Genomic DNA, 27,674 nt, shown 5'->3' with positions numbered 1-27,674 from the left:
TGCGTGTGTATGTTAATTAACTTAGTCAAGAGGTAAGTTGGTTAAGTAGTGGTCACAAAAAGATTCTTATATGGCCATTGAATCAAATCTTAGATCTTGTCGGGTGTCCGACTATTATTTGGAATTTTTAGTATTTGGTTATCCTATTAATAGTAATATCTGTGTTTGGTCCATAACTAAGTCATGTGTATGGCATGTGTATGGCATTTTAGCCATTTCTAGGAAAATATAGATGGAACAAGACGGTCAACTCAAAGTCAACACAGTCAACCGTCAATTTTTACCCAAATACACATAAACGATCAATTGGTGACCAACGGAAAATTATCCAATTAAAAAGTGACCCAAAAGCTAAATAGCCCCAATTTAAATTGCTCACAGTTTCTTAAGCTAACTAGTCATTGTTTGTCTTAAGTAATTATTAGAGAAATGCTCTTCTACAAGAAAATGAAATTAAGTCCTCCATCTGAAATTTTTAAGGCCGTGCAGTCGCAGAAAACAATGGCATTCCGCCTCAGTTTAGTCAGTTTTCTGTCTAATACTAAATTTAGATGATGATTTTGTAGTTGATGGATTGTGATTTTTGCTAAAAATATACCAAAAAAAATTATAAAAGCAAATTCCCTTCCAAAAGCAAAAATATTTTGGAAGGGATATTGGAGGTAGAAATAGCTTTCAACTACTTAACAACATCGCTACTCTGTTAAAACATCATCACTTGTTTTAGCTAAACCTGAAAACGTTTACAACTAGACAGGCACAGGGCTTTGCTGGTTCCCATCAGCCCTGAATAGGTGAATCAATAGCAAATAGTAGAAACTAGAAAGTACTGTATATATATGCAGCTAAATGTTACGTAGAAAAAAGATGATATATTTCTATGCAGTTAAATTTGACATTTCATCATGTTCTTGAAATCAGGACAAAATTTAGTAGAAGAGGCATAATTCTTTCACTAATTTAAGAATCAGTAGTGTCTGAAACATTCTTAAGCACAAATACTAAACACCAGCCACTTTCCTAGCAAAGATATTGACCTTTGGAGCATCTCTGCTTCTATGTACATAACTCTGCCAAACCAAAACGTAACACACTACAAACAATTATAAGCTGCTAGAAATGGGGAATACTTCTCAATTTTGTATTCCATCAGAACCTAAACATATTCATCGATGCCTACATCATCCTCGTTTATTATGTGGTCTTCCCCAAGTTCCTGCCTGGTATCTTCTAGACCATTTACATACAGTTGAGACCTGGAAGCAGTGAGAGCAGGCGTGGCTTTACATTGCAGCGCAGGATCTTCTTACCCTCTTTACCTTCAAACATTTTTGTTATGGGTAAAGGTAACAACAAAATAGCAACAGTTCAATTTGATTGTGAATTTACACTGGGATGACATCAGCATTCTGGCTCTCATCGCACTTCAAAATGAGACCTTCAATATAAGTGGGGAGAAGGCAACGCAACCATTGACAACCAGAGGAAGCTGGTATTGGTGACGGGATGATCATCAGCACATTCTCGTGGCGCTGGACAATACCCATCACACTTACAGTACTTCCTTCTTTTATATACCTGAAATACAGCATTCTCATGGTTACCCAATAAAATGGATTGCAGCGTCTTAAAATACGTAGACATTAAAATTAAAGAAAACAAATAAGATCTGCAATTCCACAGATGCTTGACAACATCGTGCAAAAAGAGTTGTAACTTGGAAAGTTAAATGATAGCTTACCCCTCCTCAAGGCGCATAATGCGGTCATCACTAGAGAGGTTGCGATCCGCAAGCCAGCGTAGAAAACTGGGGGACAACTCTCGGTTTTCCTTTGTTATTTCAACTACAGCTGTAGGCTTCACGAATGGAGCAACTTTTGCTCCATAACCTGCTTTCACTAGTGCTCTTAATCCTGACTGGAAGTCTGAGACATAGAAATCTGCCACATGTTTCTGTTCAAAAGAATGAAAATTAGCTCAACATTACTGAGAAACTGAAAATTGGGAGAGGTGGTTTTTGTCCGGAATGTAGGACTACCTGACATTATATTAAGCTCTTCACCTCACAATTGAGTTTACAAGTTTAATGGTTAGACATCAACAAGATAGCACTAACATCAGAACTGAACTGCGCCTGTTTTATTGGAACTATACATTAACACAAGATATCAAACAGAAAGGGTTAAAGGACATTATAATTATTTATTTTTTGTAATTTTCTTTTTGGCTTGGTAGAATAGAAACCTCACTAGGTAAGCAAAATAGCATATCACGAAATATAAAACAACCAGTGTGCGAATATGCTTTAGACTTACGAGTTTCTCGGCTCAAATGGTTTGCTGAGATTTTGTAAAGGCCATTCTTTGACTAGATCACAAATAGAGTAAAATTGAGAAGTTGAGGTTGGAGCGACAGCATACCAATCTTGAGAAGAGATTGAGCAACGAAGGAATATTTGATTTATGGTTTCTTCTCCACATCTACTCTGAATTACCATACTCCGAGTTCTCAAGTTATCCACCATTAGAATTTTATTCCAAAGGGTGCACCAAAAGAAAACTTTCATCTTGGTGAGGACCTCTATCTTCCAACAATCTCGCAAGCAAATTAGAACTGAGCACCTCTCCTCCACTAGCATGCACAAGGTGAAAGTAGGACTCTTTTCTTGGGCTATCTCCATTTCCACTTGTCTTCCTCACAGCCAAGATGAATATTGGCGTTAGGCCTGACCGCGGCCAAACCTAGGGCCCACACATGTTGCCCTCACGGATCTCTCACCCAAGCCCAATATTGTTCACAACCTTAGCCACTGCTGAGCTCAATCCACAGTTGGGCCTCATCTATGGTGTGGGGTTTTGATCAAAAAGGCCTCAGTGCTATTAGGGTTGAGAGCCCTCTTTATCAACTGGAGCGTAACGTCATTGCTACTCAATGTGGGACTATTCAATTTGGTCCACACACCCAACAATCTCCATCTTGGACCGAAAATGGCCCAGCGGAACCATAGGCTCCGATGCCACTTGTTGTGTAGTTCAACAAACACTTCTCCATTTTTAACTCCCCTGCAGCCATTACTCCCACTCCAACTAAACAAGAAATTAATTTCTACTTAATTAGAAACCAAGCACTTTGATACCAACTGTTAGAGTATAATTAACACAACCCCAATAATAACTAATACCAATGTAACAAGAGAAATTACATAATTGCGGCAAATATAGGCAACATCAAGAATTTCATGAGGTTCAGCAATATTGCCTACGACCTCCAGAACACACCAATTTCAATATTAAATATGAAAGCCCCTACAATTAACTCTTTGTCTCTCACTCAAAGCCTTGGTTTCCTTAATGAAACTAGACACAAAATCACTCGAGAATCTCTACTAATTCTTTCTCTTAAAATTGGATACAAATGGTGATTGGTGAATGAACAAAGCACTCTATTTATAGGCTTTTCATTTTCCTTTTGCAATAGTTGCAAATATTTCAAGCATTTATGATTAACTAGAGAATATTGAATTGAACCCATGTTTTAAAACCTTTGTCTTCATTCTTTTGTGACTTTTGAGTTTCTCAATTACTGACAAACTTCACCATGTGGTCAATGAAGCCTACAATCACTAATGTGACTTCAACATCCATACTTAATAGAAAGAACTTGATATCTTTAACTCCCCTGAAACTTGGTGCGCTCATTCTCTCGATCTTCAAGCTTGAAGACCTACTGAAGTTGATGACCATCTTGGTCATCATATCAACTGGGTTCTTACTCCTTTGAATATTTTCAAGCTTTAGAACACCATCTTTCAAAAGTGTAAAATACATTTTTTGAACATGGTGTTCTAAAGCTTGAAAAGATTCAAGTGAGTAAGAATGCAATTGATATGTTTACCAAGACGGTCACCATTGACAAACTAAAGTTGTGTTCAGCTTAACAAGGTCTTTAAGTTTGAAGATCGAATGAGTGAGCGCACCAAGTTTCATGGGAGTTAAAGATGCCACGTTTCAATCTTCCAGTGGGAGATTATTAGTTAAGTGTGGATGCTGAAATCACATCAATGTGAAACAAAGATTATTAATTGTAGGTTTCATTGACCACTTGGTGGGGCTTGTGTCAACAATGGAGGTTTGCAATACTTAAGAAAATCAAAAGTCACAAAAGAATGGAAAAAAGGCCTTAAAACATGGGTTCAATTCAACATTCTCTGGTTGACCATAAATACTAGAATTATTTGCAACTATTGCATAAGTAAAATGAAGAGCTTATAAATGAGTGAGTTGTTCCTTCGTTATTTGTATCCAATTTTAAAAGAAAGAATCAGTAGAGATTCTCGAGTGATTTTGTGGCTTGTTTCATTACGGAAACCATGGCTTTGAGTGTGAGACAAAGAGCTAATTGTAAAGGCTATCACATTTAAAAGTGAAACTGATGGGCTTTCGAGGACGTAGGCAATATCGCCGAAATCTTGTGAAATTCTTGATGTTGTCTAAATTTGCCTCAATTATTTAATTTATTTTGTAACGTTCTTATTACATTGCTTCCAAGTTCTTATTATTATTGGGGTTGTGTTAATTACACCTTAACAATTGGCTCAAGCACTAGTGACAAAAATTTACTAGTTTTCTCGTACGTGTGTCATCTCAAGTGAGGCTCCTAAATAACTTCAATGTTTACAATGGACATGCAACCTTTTTTACAATGGCACATCTTTACACCACTTTTCTAGCCAAAAACTTAGTGCTCCTCCCTAGTTAAAATAATGACGACTGCCTTTAAAGAATAAAGATTTAGAAACAAATCTCTCTCCAAGTTATACCCAACTTATTTCAGGTATCCCATTTCACCAAATATATCTATGCCTTTCTTCTGAATTGTCGCAAGAAAGTCTAAAAGATTCACTTTCAACTATGTGGGAAATGGGAAACACTTAAGGGAATGACAAACAATAACAACAGAACTGCAAAACTCAAGAGTACTCTTCATAAGAACCAAGCTTACCAATTAATGTTCTCTTTGAAAGGTGGAAGAAGATGTCGATCATATTTTTGTTCTCTTTCCCTTGTTCCTAATCATACGTCATAGTTGCTTTTTTGGTTTGGTGTGCATTGTTAGATAAGATCTTGACTAAAGACAACCTCTGAAAAAGACATGTCAAATAGGTGATTGTCAATTTTTGTCCCTTGTGGTTGAGAGATGGGGAGTCTGTGAATCATATTCTCTTGTCGTGTCCTTTCTCTTAGAGAATCTGGCGATCTTTGGTGTCTCTTGGGTGTGTCCTGATCCAATGAAGAAAGTATTAGCCTCATGGAACTTGAGGGTCCATTCTCGGAAGGGATGTCGTCTTTAGAGTATGCTTCATTTTGCAATCCTATGGGGTATGGTTGGAGAGAAATACTAGACATTTTGAAGCTACTACGATGTTTATGGAGAAGGTGATTTTAGCCATCAAAGCGTGGCTGTTTTTCTGCTTGAAAATGCACGATGAGTTTCGATATATCCCTTTTGAGGCTTTTGTGTGCAGATGGGAGCCCATTATGAGCTGATAGGCAGAATTTTTCTATGTTTTTTTTTTCTTCTCAGTTTCTATTGTAGCTTGTACTATAGGATATCTTATCCTATTTCTGTTCTTGTTCTCTCGAGGTGGCTAATCGTATGTGGGAAATTTTCGTCATATCTGATATTACTTAATTAAAAGGGATGTACTTGTGGTGAGTTTTAGCACCATGCTAAGCAGTACTCGTTTGAGCTTGTACAGTTATACAATCTAAAAACCATTGGGATAAATTCAAGCTCCCTGCTATACCCAAACTATAAAAAAATACAATGACAAAACGATGCATAGATTGGGATGTTTCTAATTTAGGCTTGTTTGTGCTCATGCTCAATGCTCTACTTCCTAACAGATTACCATAATTGTACAAGATGCTTTACTACCGTCTTTATTATGTTAGGTAACATATTTTGTCCCTCCCCACGCCCGCATGCATTCTTGTGTTAAAAGCAAAAGCCGAATAGGTAAAAACTAAGAAGTAAAAGATGGATGTAACCCTTTTCTGGGGGGGGACTTTGGAAAAAAGCTGCAAAGAGAAAGGAGAATTCTCTAGAAAGTACAAAGTAAAATAAAACAAAGGAATTTAAGACTTTGAAAGTAACTCTTGGAAGATGTATAGAAACAAACTTTCTTGTCTTTTTGAACTTTCAAAAGATAAGTTTTTGATTCTCAGTGAGTCAGTGTATTCAGGTCAAATACAAACTGGCTATGTTGCAAGGAAAAAAGCACGCTCAGTACAAATTCCAGTTCACTTTTTTCTAAAGACGGCCGCATTTGGACAACATACAATTTTTGCTGGTGCCTGTGGGATAAAACTTCAATGATGATTATGATGAGGATGGACGCAATTACAACCTTCAAGAGAGTAGCACCATCTAGACAATCACTTCAAGCAAATCAGGTACTGAAGTAAGAAAATATACTAGGTTGTTGTACAAAAGATTTGCATAAGGGATCAGCCATAACTGATTTAGTTTTAGATATATGATAAATAACCAATTATAGACATTAGACAACATTCCAAGAGAACTCCGATATTTGTTAAAAAAAAAGAAAAGAATCAATCTCCAAAACAACAGACACTTAATCATATGAAATTCATGCAATCAACAGAAAATATGGTAACATCCATACAAAATTAGGCTTCTAATCTTCAAACAAGACCACTGAAAATAACATTATCAATCTTTTAGATACTACTAAAAAAGTAACATAAGTTGCTAGGCATACTGACCTCAGAATATCTCAATCCCCATGTGAAAGGCCAGTGTTTGGAGTTTGCAGACTTTCCACCCCATCCTTTATATTCATACAACTCTGTGGATACATATGCACACCTTGGCAGCCTCTGGTAGGATGATTCAAGAGGAATACTACCACAGGTTACAACCTGCATCAAGATGCACCAGTTGGTAGATAAGGACCTTCATAATATAGGGAACAGAAAGGAAAGGGAAGAGGGGGCAGACCATGTAAAATATAACGATCTTTGAAATGTACAATCTAGTCCTAGAATCTATAACTTTATGGTGTGTAAGGACAACTTCACAGTGAGTCACTTTATCCAAGACAGAAATGATTCAGATGGGTCTGAACCCAGATATCAAATTATAGCATATGAAATCTCATACACCAAACCATACTTATCTACCAGGAATTACAAATTAGTGAAATTACATGTTACGAAAGTTGATCTAAATTTGTAAAGTAGTTGGATGCAGAACTCGGATTAATCGAGCTGCAGCCCGAATAACTTATAGTGCAAAGTGGTCCGACGTAAATATAGAGCAATATCATCTTTGAAAGTCGACCTTCAGTGATCTGCTTTTATCTACCATTCTTCTTCAATTTTTATACAAACTGTAATAGCAAAAGTAACAATAGAAATTATTCTTTCAGGAAAAATGTTCTGCATTACGAGTGCTTGACCATTTAACTGTAGTTTAACAAAGGTACCAGGTAGAAAGGAACAGGAACAGGAGCCACTATGAAAAAGTGATTATAGCAATAAAGGGATTTGTCTTCGTCTTTCTATGGTCGAAGTTTTGGGAGGAATGGACAGATACATTGTTCGGGGACTTTACGTTCAGATGAGGTTCCTTGCTCGGCAATGCATATGATCATAGCCTTTTGTTTTAGTTTTCTCTCATTTGGTAGCTTTTTCTAGCATCGCTCTTGTATTTGTCTTCCCATTTGTTGTTTTTGAGTGGGATATCTCATCCTACGAAGTTTGACTGATGATTATATATATGCACATCACATTTTACCGATAAAAAATAAAATCGTAGTTTAACAACGACTCAGAATCATGTCAAGGGATTCAGTAATACTCTTCTCAATCCTGCTGAGGTCAACAAAAGATTGAAACTGAAAATCAAGCAATAATGCTCAAATTTTGAGGTGCAGTACACTATTAGAGCCTAGCATGAATTCATATCATATTAAACTCAAAGACTTGGAGTGGGAAAATTAATCATGTGCCGCTGTTAATTTAAACTATTCGTAGAATCAAACATACAAATGTGGACTGCATATCTGCGAGTTTAATTTATATACACTCAAACATGCAAGGCACCTCTCAGTATATTCCTGCAATGAAATATTTCATATATAGCCTACTTACAATTCGGGACACTAGCCAGATTTTAGCTGAGTAACAATGACAGGGACCACTGTCTCAGAGACTGACACAGGTACCAGGTCTCTCAAACTAAGAATTCATAAGTCTCTCAAACTTATGAAGACCTGGAAATAAATAATAATATGTTAATCACGATTTATCAATATCCACATGACAGTTTTGTTGATAGTTACAACTTTATTTCCTAAACCCTTAAATTCTGTCCTCCCCAGTGAATTGGGAATCGAACCAAAGACCTTGGGCCCAACCTCCCAAGTCCTCTTGGGCCATGACATTGAAGGCTTAAAGCTTTTGCTATATTACGTAGTCTAATTGCTTTACTTTTGGGAGGGAAAGATCAAGTCACCTAATTGCTGACCTCTTACCTATTGATTTTCTTCATTAAGAGGACTACAATAGAAAGAGTATTTGACCCGAGAACATAAAAAAATTCATTTAGACCTCCAAAGTGTGCACAAATGCATATCCTCGGTATAGCAAAAAGGATGAAGGAATTTCACAGAGCATAAGCAAAGGGGAGGTCCCGAAACATGTGTTTTGTGCCTTGCTCCGCCCTAACACGGGCAACCCTATTGATGATGATTTTACACCTTTTTCTAAGGTTCTTGTTGCTTAAAGTTCTTCCAAACAGTGATATACACCATAAAGAAAATGTTTTTAAAGGTTATTGTTTAGGACACCAATATTCAGTCCATTTGCCCTGCTCTTTTCTAAAATTTCAGTGACTTTGAGAAGTAAGTGACACCATTGTTAGCCCAAGCATTCTATCTTTCTCCTTACACATCTTTACTTCGTCTAGAAATGAGTCTATTCAGCCCAATGTTAATATCCCACTAATTGAAGGATCAGTGGAAACCAAGGTCTTAAGAAAACACCATTGTCCCATGTGGTTCTATCCTCAAACTGTTTGCATTTCCTTAGTGGACGTATTGGAGATGGAAGCATAGTCGTCTTTGGATGATGGTCACCACCCCAAATATAATCGCAAAAGGATATCTTCTCACTGTCTCCGAGTTTGTACTTTAGAAACACAGATGGTTCGGCCTTAGGAAACCCAGGCAATGGGGGTGCGGGAATTATCTTCAGAAAATACAAGGTGGAAATTCTTGGTGTTTTAGTACAAGGCCTAGGAGTTACTACAAACTATGAGGCAGAAAGCTTGGCAGTGGTTTTGGCTGCTGAAACTGCAGTGGATAAAGGCTGGCACAAACTCTGGATTGAGAGTGACTCAATGGCTGTAGTTCTTGCATTCAAAGGAGGTGAAGTTCCATAGTAGCTAAGAGCAAGATGGTATAGAGCCTTGAATCTTATCGACTGGAAAAATTCACATACACTCAGAGAAGTAACTTTGGAGCGGATGCGGCAGCAAAACATGGATCGACTTTGACTACAGGAGTTTTCTTTTGGAGTCCCAATAGACCTCCTTTCATTAAGTCAATAGAATGTCCTCAGCAGACTTACTACAAATTTGATTAGGATTCTATGTTCTTAGAGTCTGTTGTAATCCCATCTTGTCAGAGTTGTATTCTTTATAGTATATTATTAATAAAATATCCTACTTGCATGCAAAAAAAAAAGTACTTGACATTTTTTGAGAATCTCTTTGATTTTCATGATTCTGATCCAGCAAGCACAACCATGAGAAGAAATAATCAGAGTAACGCACTCAATGTTTAACTTTTACAAAATTTTCCCAGGGACTTCCTTCCAAGTTCAGAATCACCAAATGCATTTAAAGATCAAGTTTTCAACCAAAAATTACAAGACTAACTCTAAAACAATTAATACACACAAAAAAATAAGATACGCATAGGAGTTGGGTTTTGATCCTTATAGGTTCACCATACTTCAGTGGGCTTAGGAAGGCAAGTTTAAGAGGTCATGTATACGGACAGACATCTTGATTCCTAGTTCTATTTTAATACCCTATTTTTTTTTTTTTTGATCAGCAAAACAAAATTTTATATTAATAGTAATGAAGATGTAGTGTGAGAGATTCACACTACTAGAAATACATATAAATGCTACCCCTCAATCACAGACTCCCATCTAAAAATGAGGTCATCCAATTTCAAACCTCTAACACTAGGTAAGAAAGACACCCATGCCCACATAAGAGTTTTACATTTAACTATAAGCTGTTGGACATCCCTAGACTCATCGTCGAAAGTTCGACGATTGCGTTCCAACCATATGGACCATGTAACTGCGTGAGCTATAACCTTTGCCATCAAATGGATCATTATAAGACGAATTATTCCAAAGATTAAAATGGTTCATTCCACTCATTCCATTTTTGCTCTTCCAACTTATCACAATGCAAATCTTTTTTTTTTTTTTTTCGGTAAAATGTGATGTGTATATATAATCATAAAGTCAAAATACGTAGGATGAGCTATTCCACTCAAATACAACAAAGGAAAAGACAAATACAAAATCACTACTAGAAAAAAGAAACTACGACTATTAGAGAAAATTCAAACAAAGGGATGCAATCATGCATGGCCGAGCAAGGACTCCCAACTGAACATAAGGTCCCTGAACGATGTATCTGTCCACTCTTCCCAGAACTTTGACTAGAGAAAGACGAATCTCTTGATTGCTACAATCACTTGTTCCTTAGTCATCGCACATCCATCAAAGTGTCTCCTGTTCCTTTCCAGCCACAAAGCCCACATGATAGCAAAAGGTAAGATATTCCACACTCTACATCCCTTTGGGGAATAGACATTAAGCACCCAAGAGCTCAACAGATCTTTCACTGACCGAGAAACAACTCAATATACCCCAGAGTGGCCCACAAAGTAACTCCATATCTCCCAAGAGAAAGGACAATGAATGAGAGTGTGACTCACTGACTCCCCATCAGCCATACACAAGGGACAAAAGTTAATGATTATTTTCTTTCTCCTAATAAGATTGTCTATGGTCAAAATCTTATTATGGGTCGCACACCAAATGAAAAAAGAAACAAAACAAGAAATCTTTGCTGACCAAATAAAAGAACTAGGAAAGTCTGGAATCATAACCCCCCGGTTGTTAACCGGTAGATGAGAACACAAAGAAAAGTAGAAAGACTTCTTTACCTTTAGAATTCCTTAAATTGACTTCTCCATGAAACCGATATCATCCTCCAGTACTCTAGAAGAAAAACTAAATCCAAAAGGAAAAACACCAATGGATCTGTCTTTGAAAAAAAAATTCAACGGTAAAAATATATATTTCATTTATTCTCAATAAGTAGCACAAGTACAATATAGTTAACCCCTACTTAGTAAGGAACTAAGTTGCGAGGATTAACTCTGACCAGCGTGGTTAGATTTCACAGCTGATACCACACTGATGGTTCCTTTCGCTCATTTGATTGCAAACGTTTTTGCTCTTTTACATAATCACAATGCTATGCTTTACCTTGAGAATTTGTGATATTGGCATCACTATATGAACAATGCCATCATCCATTTCTATAGAAGAAAAAACAAATCCAGAAGAAAATAAAACATTGTAACCACCTTCGAGGTTTGATTGTATTCATACCATATCCTATTTGAGTTACAAATCAGGAGGGAAAAAGATTTATTTAAACTAAGAAACTCTCATTTTACCCTGTTTCCAAAGCCACTCATAGAATCAACTCTAACGTGCACCTATCAAATCGCAAGGGATCCAATCAGACAATACGAGTTGATGAAGCGCAACTTATGTTCCAACCATCCTGGGATTGGTTTCATCATTATATTTGTGGATGAAAAGATCGTCTTTGAACTAATCTTGAAATTTTCACCAAGTGCAACTAATTCTACAAAGTGATACCAATAATCGGTCTACCAGGTTCGTGCATTTGTAAATGGTTCTTAGCCAAGTGTGTATCATGCTCCTTTGGGTGAAAGGGTGCAACCACACTCTTGAAGTAATTTCGAACTCCATCGTAGGCCCATTGCGCGTAAGGCTTCAATGACACTATTAGGGCAATCCAAAATAGGTCTACCTTCAAATTCTCACAAGTTAAACAGCAATTAAAATGTTGAGGCCAAAGCCGAACGTTTAATCCTATCACCAAAGTTATATCTAATCCATCTAAACATAGGAAGCCCATTAAGAATGGCTCTCCAAACATTGTACCCATAAGGAACAAGGACTAGGCCACCCTCTCACCCAAAATGCTTCTGCTAAAATCTAGAGATAACATTCTTCTTCAAAACGCTACTCTTTTGAAAGACACCTATAGGGCTATACTTCCCCCCCCCCAAGAACACTCTCTCTTAAAGAGGTTCAAACTAGCTCCACCTCAGTGTCAAGAAAAACCAAAGTACCATCCACACAATCGAAGTAGAAATGCTAACTCTACTACAACCACCGCACAAAAACTTCTTAAAACACCCATCGTGTTCACCTCCAAACCACTCTCCAGAACTTCAACAACCAAACTGAAGATGGGAGGGGAGAGCTGCTCAACTTGCCTAGACTCTGGAAATCTTTAAAAACAAAAGGACTTGTGGGTGACAAGGACGGAGAAAGACATCGAAGAAATACACTTTGACACCCATATCCTCCATTTCACCACAAACATGTTCTCCCTATAACATAATCCAGAAATCTCTAATTAACCTGGTCATAGGCTTTAGTTAAATCAACTTCACAAACAGTGCCAGAATTAAGTACCACTCCTCCGCCATGAATGAATTTGCTACACCTTGTGTGCTCCAAATCTCAGGGGTCCTTCCCAGAGTAAATCATAATTGATCGTCTACATAATGGGACTACCATTTAATTGGTGGCATGAAAGTATTCAAATATGTTTAAGAATGATATTTTTCACTCGATAAGGTTGCTAAAGATTTCTGACTTCGATGTGATCCAAGAAGCAAAGCCTCTCAACAGTTTAATAAAGCCTAAAGATATTAAAGATATGAGATCTCCAAGTAAGTAATAGAATGCACAAGGTTGAACAAATTTCATAAAATGATGGTCTAGTTTACTGCATGTACAATCTGAAGTTAACAAATGATATGTGTACATGTATTTTTGAGGCAAGTGAAATGTGCATCTCAGTCCTAATACTGTAGTTTGAAGCTGGAGTGAAAAAAATAAGTGTATCATTAAGAATGATCTCTTTTACTATTTTGCGACAATAAGTTGATTCATATTGTAACTACGGCATCCCATCAAGATATCCAGATGAGTATATGGCGATTGAGGTAACCCTCGGGCAAGTAAGATAAGTTCATTCCTAAATCAAAGTTGACAATTTAACTACTCCAAAATCCACCTTCTCTTACATTTGCTATAAGTAGAAAATTCAATCCAAGAATGAGAATATATTCCAAATAATAATAGAAAATAAAATTTAAAAAGAATATAATTATAACAAACAGGTAATACAATGCATAAGTCAAATTAAAGATGAGAGTGACATTAGTAAGTATGAAACTAATTGGTGTTGACAAGAAGAAAAGTGGTCATCATAAGCATAAATATTTGAGTTAAATAAACAAAAAAGGTCAAGTCAAAAAATGAAATTACCCCAGTAACTTTCACAAACTGTCCATCTCTAGCACTCCTGAGCTCAGCATCAGGATATCTATTCACAAACCCTAACAACCCTCTCTTCCTCCAAAAACAATTCCACATCACCACAGCCATCACCGGCACAAATATCGCTCCCACCACCACTAAAATAAACGGGTTCTTTACAGTAGCCATCAGAAACACACCCACAACTAATCCCATCAACACAACTATCCCAAAAACCCACATTATCACCTTCGAAAGTCGAAACCCAAACTTCAAATCCTCTCCCACACTAGTGACCGCAGCCCCATAAACCGTCTTCCCCACCGACTGCTCTAACTGGCCCGACCTTCTAACCTCACCACTTCCACTAATTAGGCCAGTCGGGTGTAACGGAATCGAGCCGGAAGTGGATTTCTTCAGAGGGCCAGAGTTGGTTTTAGCAAGTTGGCCAGAGTTGGAAGTAGATCTTATGGATCCACTATTATGTTGGGAAGATGAAGAAGGTCTAGAAGGTTTAGAACAAGGGTCAAGCATAGGTATATCAAACATCTTTCCAAGTTCACCAGATTTTTTAACATCACCACCTGTATAAGGAACGGGACGAGATCCCATTGATGGTTGTCGTTCTTTAAACTGTTCTGGTCTGCCTCCTGAAACATATAGTCCACTGCTAAGTTGGTGTGATGGGATTCTAGTACCCATCTTGGAGTGAGGAAATGAGGGGTTGGTTGGGACTTGGGAGGGAAGATGATGAGAGCAGAGAGGGATTGAAAAGACAAAAGAGGAGTTGATAATGACTTGTGTGGGGATTCTTTCTTTTATAATAATCATGCTACTAATAACTTCGCCACTGTTTTCTGTTAATCATGACTATTTTAGTAACTTAACTTCGACTCCAATAAAAAATATATATATATATATATATATATCAACACCACGTCAATCAGAATTACAAATCAGAATCACTAGTACGTGTTTGTTTCTGCCCATGCAACTTTGCTTGATTGATTTATTTTTTATATGATTTTTAATCTGTTGGTTTGAAAATAACTTGAAGAATTTGTTTACTTGTTCAAATTTTTATTTAACTAAGAGTTTCTCTAGCTGGAGGCTAAGTTTGAGAACAAACATTCTCAAATAATGACCACCTCTAGCTAGTAAAAACAAATCTCTACTACTAGTATATCTATAATGATCGTGGCATCTTAAATTCATCCGGCACTTTTTCTTACGCATAATACCCTTGATGAATAATAAAATCAGATGTCTAGCTATTTATTAATGAGGACTATTTTGTCTTTTTATGTGTTTATAAATTTTCAGTACCGATATTGTTCTTAAATAAAACAATTGTTTAACACCTTCAAATAGGGCTAATCAGTCTTTTCATGTGGGAGTATATTAGAAAACCAAATCCACGCCATTCTGAATTGTACGCTTTACAATAAATTTCATTTAATTAGCAATAATTGGGTTATTTAATAAGAGGTTAAGAAAATGAAAAGTCTAATCAGATAATACGAACCGATTCTTTTCCATTCTCTCCCATATCTATCTTTCTCTTCTTCATATGCGCCCCTCTCTCTCTCTCAAATAATGGCGATTTGATTATTGAAAAAGAGTCTCTCTGTTGCCATTTGATTTTTTCAAAAGGTAAAATCTTTTTCTCCTTTTGAGCATGTAACCATTGTTTAAGAATCTCTCCAGCCTCTCAGAGATGGTGAGGCAAAGGTGACCTTTCCTAATTACATAGTATATGTTAATCAATGTTACCTAATCAATCTTTTATGTTCGATGCAGGTATCATGTCCCCCCACCCCCCCCCTCATGGCTCAATCCAAGTGGTAATCTTTTAATCATATTTGAAGAATGGGGTGGTGACCCAAATGGAATTTCTTTGGCTAGCCGAACCGTTGACAGCGTTTGTGCTGATATATTTGAATTGCAACCGACGTTGCTAAGTTATCAGAGGCGAGTCTCTGGAACAATCAACCGGCCATTAAGGCCCAAAGCTCATTTAAGGTGTTCTCCTGGGCAGAAAATTTCGTCTATAAAGTTTGCTAGCTTGGGAACTCCCCAAGGGGTTTGTGGCAGCTTCAAGGAGGGGAGCTGTCATGCCCATATGTCATATGATGCTTATATTTGAATTGCAACCGACGTTGCTAAGTTATCAGAGGCAAGTCTCTGGAACAATCAACCGGCCATTAAGACCTAAAGCTCATTTAAGGTGTTCTCCTGGGCAGAAAATTTCGTCTATAAAGTTTGCTAGCTTGGGAACTCCCCAAGGGGTCTGCGGCAGCTTCAAAGAGGGGAGCTGTCATGCCCATATGTCATATGATGCTTTTGAAAAGGTAGAAAATTCGCATGAGAATGTAAGCTTGTGTTTCCACATTCCTTTCTTTATTATAGAAAGTAGCTAGACATTGAGTCATTTCTGATCACTATACCGTTAAATAATAAGCTCCAAAGTTATAATGATCATCAAGACAGAGAAAGGAAAATAGGATGTAGGGTCCTCTCCAAAACCAGCACGGATAAGATTTTGGTATACTACACTTTCCAGCAATCAAAAACATCAATGATCAGCATATTTCATTTTTTTTTAGCAAAAACCAAAAGGTGTCCATTTACTGGCAAAAATTATCGAATGAACTAGCGGGTTTACCCTATTGCTCACCTAATGCTGTATCGAAAAAATAAAAATAAGGGTGGGTTTGTTTTATTGGTGAGTCTTAATATGTGTCAATTAATTTCTTATTATTGTTTAAGTTTCTCAATACGTTATGAAGAAATACTATTTAGGATAATTGTTGTGTAATTATTTTGTATTTGAATAAAAACCACCTTTTGTCCATCTCTAGCTCAATTTTTTTTTTCTTCTAATAAATCTATACTAAGCTTGGAAGGGATTGTAGAATTAGCATGTGGCTTCCATCCAGAGTGTTGCATCAGTGAAATGAATAGTTTGACTTGTGTGATGGATTTCTCAAAGATCTTTCTTTCCGTGTTTGGTTTAACAAATTAAATTGAATGGTGATCCAACTGGCGTCGTTGAAACTGAAAAGCAGGTGACATTAAGGGAGACTAAAATGCGGATATTCTAAGAGTACTCGAACAAGAAAAAATGAAGCAACTGATTGCTCAACAAACCTCGACGAAGAGGTTGCAAATTTTGTCCAAAATATAAATGAAAGGCCTTGAAAAGGTGATGTATGCTTACAAGTTAATCTTAAGCTACTAAGTGCAGGGACACAGTGGATATGTAGTGCATGGCTGTTGCTGATAGCCCTGTGTTCTTTTAATTTTTGTATTGTTGAGTTGTTTCCAAATTTTCTTCATTTAGGTTTTGGCCGGCTACCCTGGGGCTCAGACGACTCAAGATCGACAAACTTCTTCATGAGGAAAAACATATTAGGTGTTAGTAAGAAGGTTGGGAAAAGGTATTTCTTAGATTTTCTTTCACACCTTCTTTCTCTTCTAGCTAACATATTTTTTGTTGAGTTAATATGTACTGTTCCACTATTTCTAGCTTATGTTTAGAACCTGTATGTGAAGTTCTTACGCACACCTGTTTTTTTTTATCCGTTTGTTATGATATGCGTAATTTTTATCTGTATGGAATATGGAATGGAGAGGATACGTGGCACCAAAGATTGGGTAATCTCTACTCTCTATCCTGTATCATATTGTGTTGTTTCGTACCATTACTTAATTTTTCTGTCCAGACAACTACTTATGTATACAATGGTCACGCCTAACTCTGTTTTTAGTCTTTGCTTATTGTTATGGATTTCATACTTTAGCATGCCTTTTCTGTGGTCTTGCTATCTATAAAGTACATTCTTTGGAAAATGAAATTAGTTTTGGCTCAAGACTATGAGAGACTAGAAAGGGGAGCCAAGTGTGCTCTCCCAGTTTTGGGGTTTTTGTTTAGCTATTCATGAATAGCAATATTATTTATTACTGCCAATGTCATGATATTCCGCAGGATTATTGTATTTATGCATTCAGATATTACAGCTATTCATTTTCTTGAGCAAGATCTGTATGTAATAATATTTGATCAGTAGTATAATATTCCTTCTTCACTTTCTTGGGTAAGAATCAAGTGTGAATCTAACAATTAATTTAGTGGTGGTGTCGTTCATTTCAATCATTTTTGAGGTCTTGCAGAAGAATGCAATGCTTGGAGGTGCGTTAACTGGGGCAACTGTATCTGCAGGCACAAATAGTAGCAGAGACAGTTGTTATGGATGCCATTGCAGGAGGTGCCATTACTACTGCTGCGGAGATCCTTAACTAGCAGGGGTTTGAAACTTGAGAACATTTTGATTAATTTTAAGGATTGGGAGGTTAAACTTTGGACAAAGTCGGCAATTTATCATTCCAACAGAGGCGTATACGCTTAATGTATGTATGTTAAAGTTTGGATTGATTTGCCTACTTCGAAAGAACAATGTTTATGATTGAACTTTAATTTTTATCATTTGTTAACAAGATTACGTATAACCGTGGTTGCAGGTCTGCACAACACCGTATAGAGCTCCTGAATTGCTCCTAGATTTCAAAGATTATCACGATAGTGACCCGATATGTGGTCCATTGGGTGCATATTAGGTAAGAAGTTTAATCCGAAAGCAATATTTTTGTTAAAAGAGAACCAGTTGGTATTAAACTAGATGATTTGAATCAATTATTGTGTGAATTCATGAATCTAGGTGAACTAGTTAGTGGAGATACACTCTTCGAAGCACATAGTATCGAGGCTCAGTTTAAGAAAATTTACATTGATTAACTTTCCATTTTCTCCTTATTCCTTTTAAAACTTTTTGAAACTGCCCCCAATCTTACTGAAATATCTGTCATATCGAAGGTTATTGGGAACTCCAGTTGACAATCTATGGCCAGGGACAAACAAGGCCATTATAGCTTCAAGTGATATTATTATCGCACCAGAATTGTCATCACACTTTCCTCTACTTGATGGCATTGGGTATGCACCTTTTACAATGTCTATCCTTATACCTATAGTGTCATATAGGTTTAAAATGGCAGGCTAGATTTGCTGGAGATGATGCTCCAAGTGTGAAGTGCTCAATTTTGATTTGTTGATCTTGCAGCATAGATACCTACATAACCCTCAAGCCCTTAGAAAAAGGCAGGTCAATACCATCAAGTGAATCAAAGCTGAATAGCTTTGTCGTCATTGCTTTAGTAGCTCATATCTTAACATTATGTTATTATACAGTTTACTAAGAGTGATAACAAAAAGTGTTATTGCTTTCTTAGTGTCCCTTCTTTTGTGCATATACATGCTAGTTCTTTACAAAAACTTAATTTAAATTAGGTTGATAATAATTGCAACTCTTATTGTTTTTGAGTGTGTCAGCTGGTAGCTAGCTGCTTTTAGTTCCAACTATCTACTAAAATACATTTGCTAATTAAAAAACAAAATGTATGTATAAGCGATCTAAGCAAAATTCTATACATTTTGTTATGAATTTGTTGTTGTATCCCTATAATCATTGGATTTCAGTTTCTGTGATGGTTGAAGTTGCAGGTTTAGCCAACATGAGTTGTTCACCGAAGCATTTCATGTTGCCATAGTTCTCTTCAGACAATGTTCAAGACTTACCGGACTCGAGCTTATGCAGTGTTATTTGCAGATAGTGGATTTAGTCCATTCTGTGAGTTTGAGTGAAGCCTCTAAAGTAGCATTGATTAATTAATGCCTAATCGACATCTAGGTGCAAATGGATTTCGAACTGCTAATTGATTTCAAACTTCCATCGTTTTGGATTAATGTCTTTTTCTGACCGGTTGTAGATTTGGATGTGGATGAGTTGGTGAATCGGTTGCATTAAGAAAGAGGAGAAAATACAGACATTAAATCCTACTCCCACGAACACGATCATTGTGAGGACTACTCAAATCACCAGGAATATTTCCTTATCGAATTTTAATTTTTTGATAACTGGAACTTATGGGATTCTTTTGGGTGTTTTTTTTCATTATTTTTTATTTTTGTGTATGTTTCTCAAATCTGTGAGGTCAGTCATTTTGGTTAGGATTTATGTTGTTTTTTAGGTGAACATTGTTGAAATGTGATTTACTAATATCTATGGGGTCAGTTTAGGTATTTGGTGATAGTGTAGTGGTGAAGGCTTTCAACATGTTCATAACTAGCTGTTAGTCTGTGTCGGATATCGAAGTGGTTTTGTTAGTTGTTCATTTTTATGGGAAGGAGTTTCTTAGAAAAAATTAACATGGTTAAGAAGGAATTTAGAAACTAAGATCGTAAGTTTATTCTAGGGGTACCGTTGGCCTTGAGAAATATGTCCGGGAGTCTGCATTGGAGGCAATCCTCCACAATCTGCTTCATTTTTTGAAGCCTGAAACGTTCCAAGGGGCTGTAAAAGCTATTAACAAGAGAATTCTATCTGTATTGAATAGTTGGGAATCAAGTAAGGTGGACTTGGGCATGTTATGTGCTCTTCTTGCTCCCATTTGCAGTGGTCCCCAGGCGAGTGCAAGCGGGACGGATTCCGATGCTCTCCTGTGGCGATATGTTGGTGAAGGTAGTTCAGTGGTTAAGAAAGTAGATGCCATGAGATATATCGAATTGCTTAGAGCAGTTTACCTTCCTTCTCAGTCGACCCATAGAACGTCGGAATTTTATGGAGAAGTTGATGTTTCAACAGTTTCTTTTCCCAAGTTTCTGTAGATGTTTGATAATCCGGATTGTGGATTTGGGATCATGGACACCCTGGTGAATCTTGAAAATGGAGACACAATCCGTTACTGCAACTTTTCTTGCTCTGTGTGCCACTACCTTATTATCGGGTCCCGCTTCAAGGAAACAAAATCTCACTTCAATCTATGTAGTAAATGCTACTGAGTGAAGGGAAGGTGCCGTCTGCCATCAAGTCGGTTGAGTGTAGCTTCAAAGAGTATGGGAATGAGGTGAAGCAATTAAAGATAAGTGCACTATCTTAAATTTGCATTCTAGAAGTTGCGGTCGGGGAGTTTCATAAATACCCCCCGTATTATTAACCTACCAATTTATTCAACTGCGGTGTGCATTATAAATTTTGTTTTGTTTGATCGTCACTTGTGCCCTTACGTAAGAGGTATATCCTTGGAATAATATGTTATGTAGTCCCATCTTTTTATTGATGGCTCCAATATAGCTTCATCATTAGCGAGTTACGTTTGAAAATCAATGTAATATTCTCAGGTGTCACGCTATTAGGTTATTAAATTAGATTTGCTTGAGCTTCTGTAAAACTTTTTAGACGTAGAGCCTCTGCTCCTAAAAGATTCTCCTCTGCAAGATGCCTAGATCCTTCCGGGCAGCCTAGAACCTTGACACTAAATTCATGATACCTCACCCTTGTTGAGGGCATCCAATATTTTACCTTTCAATTTTCTTTCTAGTTTGCTAAGAGTGCTCTCTATCTCTCCTTGTAACATACACTTCCATCCATATAAATAAATAAAAGTTCAGTTTAATCAAGTGTTCTTGCTGCTGACTGATCTTCTTCCGCATTAATCAGGTGTTTTACCTGCTTTCTTTTTATTTGGTATCAGAGCCATGGCAGCTTAACTTGAGGTTAGTGCATAACGGTGAGGAAATGTTTTACAATTATATTTAATTGTAGGATTTCCTAAGAAAAGATGTAAGTAAGAGATATAAGTATGATTAAGGAAAAAGGTGTGAGGGTTACTCTTTAGGACTACTTGCTTAAAGGCTCGGTTTTCCGACCACAAGAATGTCCGCCTGGATCCTAAAATACTGTTGACTCTTCTTTTCCATTATTATGAATAGTATCTTATTAGAGATGAAGTTAAGATTACTTAATTTTATTCTTGTTGAAATAAGACTATTTGCTTTAGCAAGAGGTCATTATTGTTTCTTTACGTTTATATTGGTAACTCTGGGACGTCACCAAAGTCGCGTAGGGTATATGCTGTGCCGTTTAGCAAGAAATGCGTTTAGGCCGTTTGCTCCCCGTAAAGCGTTGATGAGGCGTGGTTTTACTTAATATAAGCACTAAAGACTTGATTTTGATTATACTGTTTATAATATTTGGAGAAGAAGACGATGTGTCAATAATTACATCAAGATTAGTTTTTATACTGTTTGGTATAGTTATAATTCATTATACTCTACCTGTTTTGCACTAACACCTCAACCCCCATGGCACAATCATCAAATAATGATGATCTGAGTTCAATTAAGAACACAGAATTAATCGAGTATGATCTCGACACACAGGACAAAATGAATAAATGGACGATCCCTAATATGGATCCCAAAACCATATATAGATATGGTAACTGGATTGAAAAATTGACCCGATAAAATTGCGGTAAAACTATGGAACAAACTATTAGTTTAAATTCCATGAGTAATAATTTAAATCTTTTAAGTCCTCGTGATTTATATCACCATGTGAAAAATTATAAATTTATTCACATAGGCCTAATCTGAGGTTGCTTTCGGACCATTGACCCTTTTGGGTATGAATGCTTGTATTCAAGCAACACTCGAGATGCTAGGTGTCTCGACTATTTACCGTCCCTTATGGGAGCAGGTAGAGACTAGTCTTTGTCATGGACCAGTCTATTTTGATGTCTATCCTAATTTAAGTTTAGCTTTATCGGATAGAAATCTTTATGATTTCAGATCATTACAAATTCAGGGCTAAAGGTTATAACTTTTTACCGGATATGAAGTGATAGGAATTACTTACGAAATTCACTACAAGGTGTTACAGACTTTAACACCTAATGTAATGCGGCATAAAACTACACCAGGTAAAGACTGTGTTAATAGACACAAATCTTTTAACTTCTAGTGTAGCAACACCCGGGATGATTCCTTGGAGTGAGATTCAATTTCGAATCATGGATTTGCGGCTTATTTGTTCAACCACAGCCAATCATTAATAATGATTTGGACCGGATAGTCCAAACAACGAAGGTGAAGTTATATTGAACTTTAAGAAACCCTTTGTTGGTAGAAGTTTGTCTTTGAGGTCCTCTTACAAGATCTCTATACCACAATCTTCTAGGCATTGAGTTTGGAATCGAATCTACAACACAAGATACAATCAATCGTAGAAGAGATCCGTTATCTCTAATCAACAAATACCACATGGTATTTATACACGACAAGCTAGGAATCTCCCACGTCGAGAAATGGATTTTGTTTTATAGATGGATTATACACCTTATGAAACTTATCAATTTTATAAATTAAAATATGAAGAGTTGAGTAAATATTTTACTCCTACAGAATTGAAACCTATGCTTAGACCTTATGATGATTATTATGATTATCATCAGAGGAATTGTACTCCTCTGACAAAATGGTTTTGCTTAGAGTATCAGAATCATAAAATTCTAAATGGCAGAGTTGAGCGTGCAACTCTGAGAAAAGATATCAGTGATTTTCTTAAAGCCAAACAAGAGGCTAGGCTTATGGCCAAGGTAAAAATAGATTTACCTAAGGAAAATACCTTAATTAAAAAAGAAAATAAGTTACCTAATAAAGAGGTAATTCAAGAGGAAATTGATTATTATTCCACCTATTGCAAAGGAGGAGATCACTACTAAATGTAATTTTACTCATGTGCATAATTATATTGGTGTGTTAGAATTTCATCGAGAAAAAAATGGACTACTACCGATGAAAAGGAGATGTGACTATTCATCCTCCAACAACACCTTTGAAACCGAAAGATAGTCGGAGGCTGCGGCTTATATCAAGCCCACCCAAGAAGAAGCCCACAAATCAATGCGGATGGAGGATATTAATAAAATTTGTAAAAACAGAATAATTATACAAATTTGTTGTTTACAAACTATTGGAGCTCAATTAATCGAATTGAGAATAATATGAAAATATCCTTAAACATACCCCTAGGATTGATCCTAATAAGGATAAAGAACCTTTAAAGAATATTTCTTTAAAACAAAACAGTTCTTTTGGTCATATTAGACCATCTATTCAAACCTCCGTGGATATTCCCAATTTCAAAATTTGGATCGGTCTTCATCCAAAATGATTTTATTGAGAAATTATACACTCAATTAAGCAAATTAAAATTTAATATTCTTTCTCAAGAATCTAACTCTGAAGATGATATTAATCCAAATGAAATTTTGGATATTGAAGCAAATTTCGCTTCTCCTAATCTGAATAAAATAACTTATGAACGAATCTGTGAGAAAGTGAGTCATATAGGTCACAAAGCCAGGAATTATTATCCTAGACCCACTCCTCAAGATATTCTTTATGAAGAAGCCTATTTTAATGACCAAGTGTCTTATCAAGCTAAGACTATTTACACTTGGAATATTGATGCTAAATCTGACTATCGATTTATCACACGCCAGGGAGATGCTCATGTATGCAAGTGTTTGCAAAGCCCATGGAAATCTGAGATCATGGATAATGCAGGTTTATTTCCCATGGATTTGTAGGTATTCTTAAAGGTTGGTGGGATAATGTTCTCACTCATGAGCAAAGAGATGAAATCTATAACTCTACCAAAGTGGAGTTTAGCTCAGAAGCTAATCAGAATATATCTATTTCTGACGCAGTCTACACTCTATGCCTAACCATTGTCCATCATTTTATTGGACCAGAAGGTTTGTCAGCTGAAAAGAATAGAGAAATGCTGCAAAATCTTAGATGTCCTACTCTATCTCATTTTAGATGGTATAAGGATGTCTTTTTAGCCAAAGTTCTACAATTACATGATGCTAATAGTGAGCATTGGAAATCTAAATTTATTGATGGTCTCCCTAACTTCTTTGCAGAAAAGGTTAGGAAAAAGCTCAGAGATCTTAATGGAGGATCTAATATTTCTTATGAGTCTCATACTTATGGGAGTCTCATTAGTCAGGTCATTCAAGAAGGTCTTAGCCTATGCAATGATCTTAAGCTACAGCATCAGCTTAAAAAACAGAATCTTTCTGATAAACAAGAGCTAGGAGAATTTTGTGAGCAATTTGCTTATGATATTCCTTCTCAAAGAAAGAAGACAATTTCTTCCCGAAAAACCCAGAAAAACAGTAAGAGAATATATTCTCGAAAACATAAAAGGAGTTTCAATAAAAATTGGAAACCTAATAAAGATTTTTATAAAGATCCACACCATAAAAGTAATATTACTTGTTTAAAATGTGGAAAAATTGGTCATTATGCCAACCAATGCTATACTAAACAGAAGATCAATAATCTAGAGATTGATGAAGATCTTAAATTACAATTAAGTAAAATCTTACTTAATACTAGTTCTTCTGAATCTGAATCTGCAGATCCTTACTCTAGTACTTCAGAGAATGAAGCACCATGTCAGTGTAACATGTTGCAATCTAAATGTGATAGCATGAGAGCTATTTTACAGATGAATGGGTTAGCTATTAATGTTCTGACCTCAGAACAACAGTCTGTCCTAGAGCTTATCGACTCTATTACTGACCCTGACACTAAGCTAAAGTTAATTAAAACTTGCTTTAAAACAGTTAAGGACAACATTGTTGATCCTACGGAAGGGTATAATCTTAAAGAGGTATTTGATCGCCTAGGAAAAAATAAACCTAGTTCCTCAAAGTCTCTAGTCACCCAGAATCTCAATGATAAAATCCAGAATCTCAACAAAGAGATTCTTCATTTAAAGCAAAGAGTGTTTCAAATAGAGAAACACTATTTCAAGGAAGACACTAACTTCCAACACTGCAGTTTCACTTCCTCTATACTTTCTAGGAAATGGAATATTTTTATAACCTTGATTATTGACAAAGAATATATTTTGAATAATTATATTGCTTTAGTCGATAGTGGTGCAGATATGAATTGCATCCAAGAAGGATTAATTCCACCAAAATATTTTGAAACTACTACTCAAACTATGACCAGTGCTAGTGGTAGTAAAATTGCTATTCAGCATAAGCTTACTAAGGTTAATATTAATAAGAATGAGGTTAATATACCTCTATCTTTTCTCTTAATTAAAGACCTTACCCAGCAAATTATACTGGGAACCCCTTTCTTAAATACCATTATGCCTATAAATAAAATTGACAATTATGGTATTTACACTAACTTTGAGGATCATCCTTTGGTCTTCGAATTTATCTCTTCTTCTTTGCAGAATAGGAAGATCCAAGATTGTGAAATATAATTCACAAACAAAGGCTTTATGAGTATCCAAATATTTTGGAAATGATATACTCTTCATTATTCAGAGAATATTTCTCCGGGATTATATCCTGTACATCTAAGACATAATTGAATGTCTTTTTACAGAATCCAGCATGCTCCAATTTGGTTCATTGGAGAATCCATTATATGGACAGCACACAGAGCAACCATTTAAGGACTCTGAATCCTTTCAGGATACTGCTAATGTTGAGATTATCAACATTCTTGAGGACAATTTAGGCCTCCTTAACTGGGATCATCCCCAGGAGTCTGTTGGTATTCCTAACAGCATCAACAAGGGTAAAACCTTGGAGTCTGAATATTTCAGCGCTTATGCGAGTTCTTCGCATAATTTTTCTAGAGAATCTAAAAGTACTGGTAAGAGAAAAGTACGATTTGATGATCTAGAGTTACCTTATGTCTATGATAACCGACATAAGTTCTTTACACATCAAAAGCTTCACAGCTTTCAGAAGTCCATCTTGGACAATGTTATCAATACCTTTGATCAGCATAATAAAAAAGATCTTATCCAGATTCTTAAAATCACTGCTAAATATTTTAGCAAACTTAACCAGAACTCAATCAAACCTTGGTCTCAGGTTAATAAAACCAATAGTTCAAAAAGATCCCTTGATTGTGTATCTTGGAGTATTCTCTCCAAAGACTTTTCAGAATATTTTTGGAATAAAGCCAAAATTTCCCTTCCAGCACCTTTACGAATTAATCCAAAATCTTCCTCCTTCACATTTTCAGAGATGGATTAATAACTGGAATTCCATAGTTATGGGTTCTTGCCCTTTAATTATAAAAGGTATTGCCCACATTACTGAAGGCACTCACAGCATACATCCTAGTCTTCATATCTTCCTTCCTGCTACATTTTGGCAATATTTTGGTCCTCAAGATATGTTTCTAATTGATGAATTACTAGAGATGGGATTTATTAAATCCATAACCATCGTCGCGCAGAATATCTTTGGAAGCGAGGAACTAATGATGAGAACATTCCCGCCTTCACCATTGGTTCATGCCATAGAAAATACTATGATTAAATGGGTGGCACTGTTCAAGCATCGTGAATTTATTAAGATGTCCTGAATATACAGAAGATGAAACTTATCCTGTAGTATTTTTGGTCCGAATCCATAAACAGAGACCTTTTGATGACATATCAAGAGTTATTTCTCTTCGAATCTAAGGAGAAATTTCATATAATTACAATGTAAGGTGATCGAGAAATGGCGAAATCCGTGCTATTGGTCTTCGCCAGATTAAATGGTTTATCAGATCTAATTCAAAGACAAAAGTATCCAAAGTTTACTTTTTGTCTGAATCGATAGATTTATAATCCTTACAGAATCCTTGGACAATTCTAATAAAACCAAATTCTTTGAGCAATTCAGCAGGATTAGCTCTTTGGCTCTTAGTCCAACGGCTATGGAGATCCTCAAATTAATAGATGAAGAAGGACCTTATGAGTATCTTAACCATCTTGGGGACCTTTCCTCTGCATCAGAACTTGAAGATGTGGATAATGATATCCTGACCCAAGTTGCTGAGAATATACGCAATCAGCATAATGGCAGACACTATGGCCCAAATTAAGGACCAGAAATAGAATCAGCATAATACTTACAGCTGTATTCTTTATCCAAGAAGGACCCATGAAAGGGACATTTCACCTTTTCTTTTCTTTAAAGTCAAAAGATAATGGATTAAAGTATCAAAAGGATTCTTATCCTTTG

The 27,674-nt window shown here is 36.3% G+C and overlaps 1 protein-coding gene across 1 annotated transcript; it reads right to left on the bottom strand.

Annotated features, from left to right (window-relative positions):
• Nucleotides 1–928: 928 nt before the first annotated feature.
• Nucleotides 929–14,553, bottom strand: LOC147503611 (Ubiquitin-specific protease family C19-related protein). Its single transcript, XM_086556885.1, has 4 exons — nt 13,719–14,553; nt 6,789–6,944; nt 1,742–1,953; nt 929–1,578 (listed from the first exon to the last, which is right to left on the bottom strand). The coding sequence occupies exons 1-4, from the start codon at nt 14,538–14,540 to the stop codon at nt 1,386–1,388; spliced, it is 1,383 nt and encodes a 460-aa protein (XP_086413011.1). The 5' UTR covers nt 14,541–14,553; the 3' UTR covers nt 929–1,385.
• Nucleotides 14,554–27,674: the final 13,121 nt, after the last annotated feature.

The sequence above is a fragment of the Coptis chinensis genome, chromosome 4, assembly GCF_015680905.1.
Source record: "Coptis chinensis isolate HL-2020 chromosome 4, ASM1568090v1, whole genome shotgun sequence".
In the NCBI taxonomy this organism is placed as follows: domain Eukaryota; kingdom Viridiplantae; phylum Streptophyta; class Magnoliopsida; order Ranunculales; family Ranunculaceae; genus Coptis; species Coptis chinensis.
Note: the sequence above shows the minus strand (reverse complement) of the source record. Positions and strands in the feature narration are given on the sequence as shown.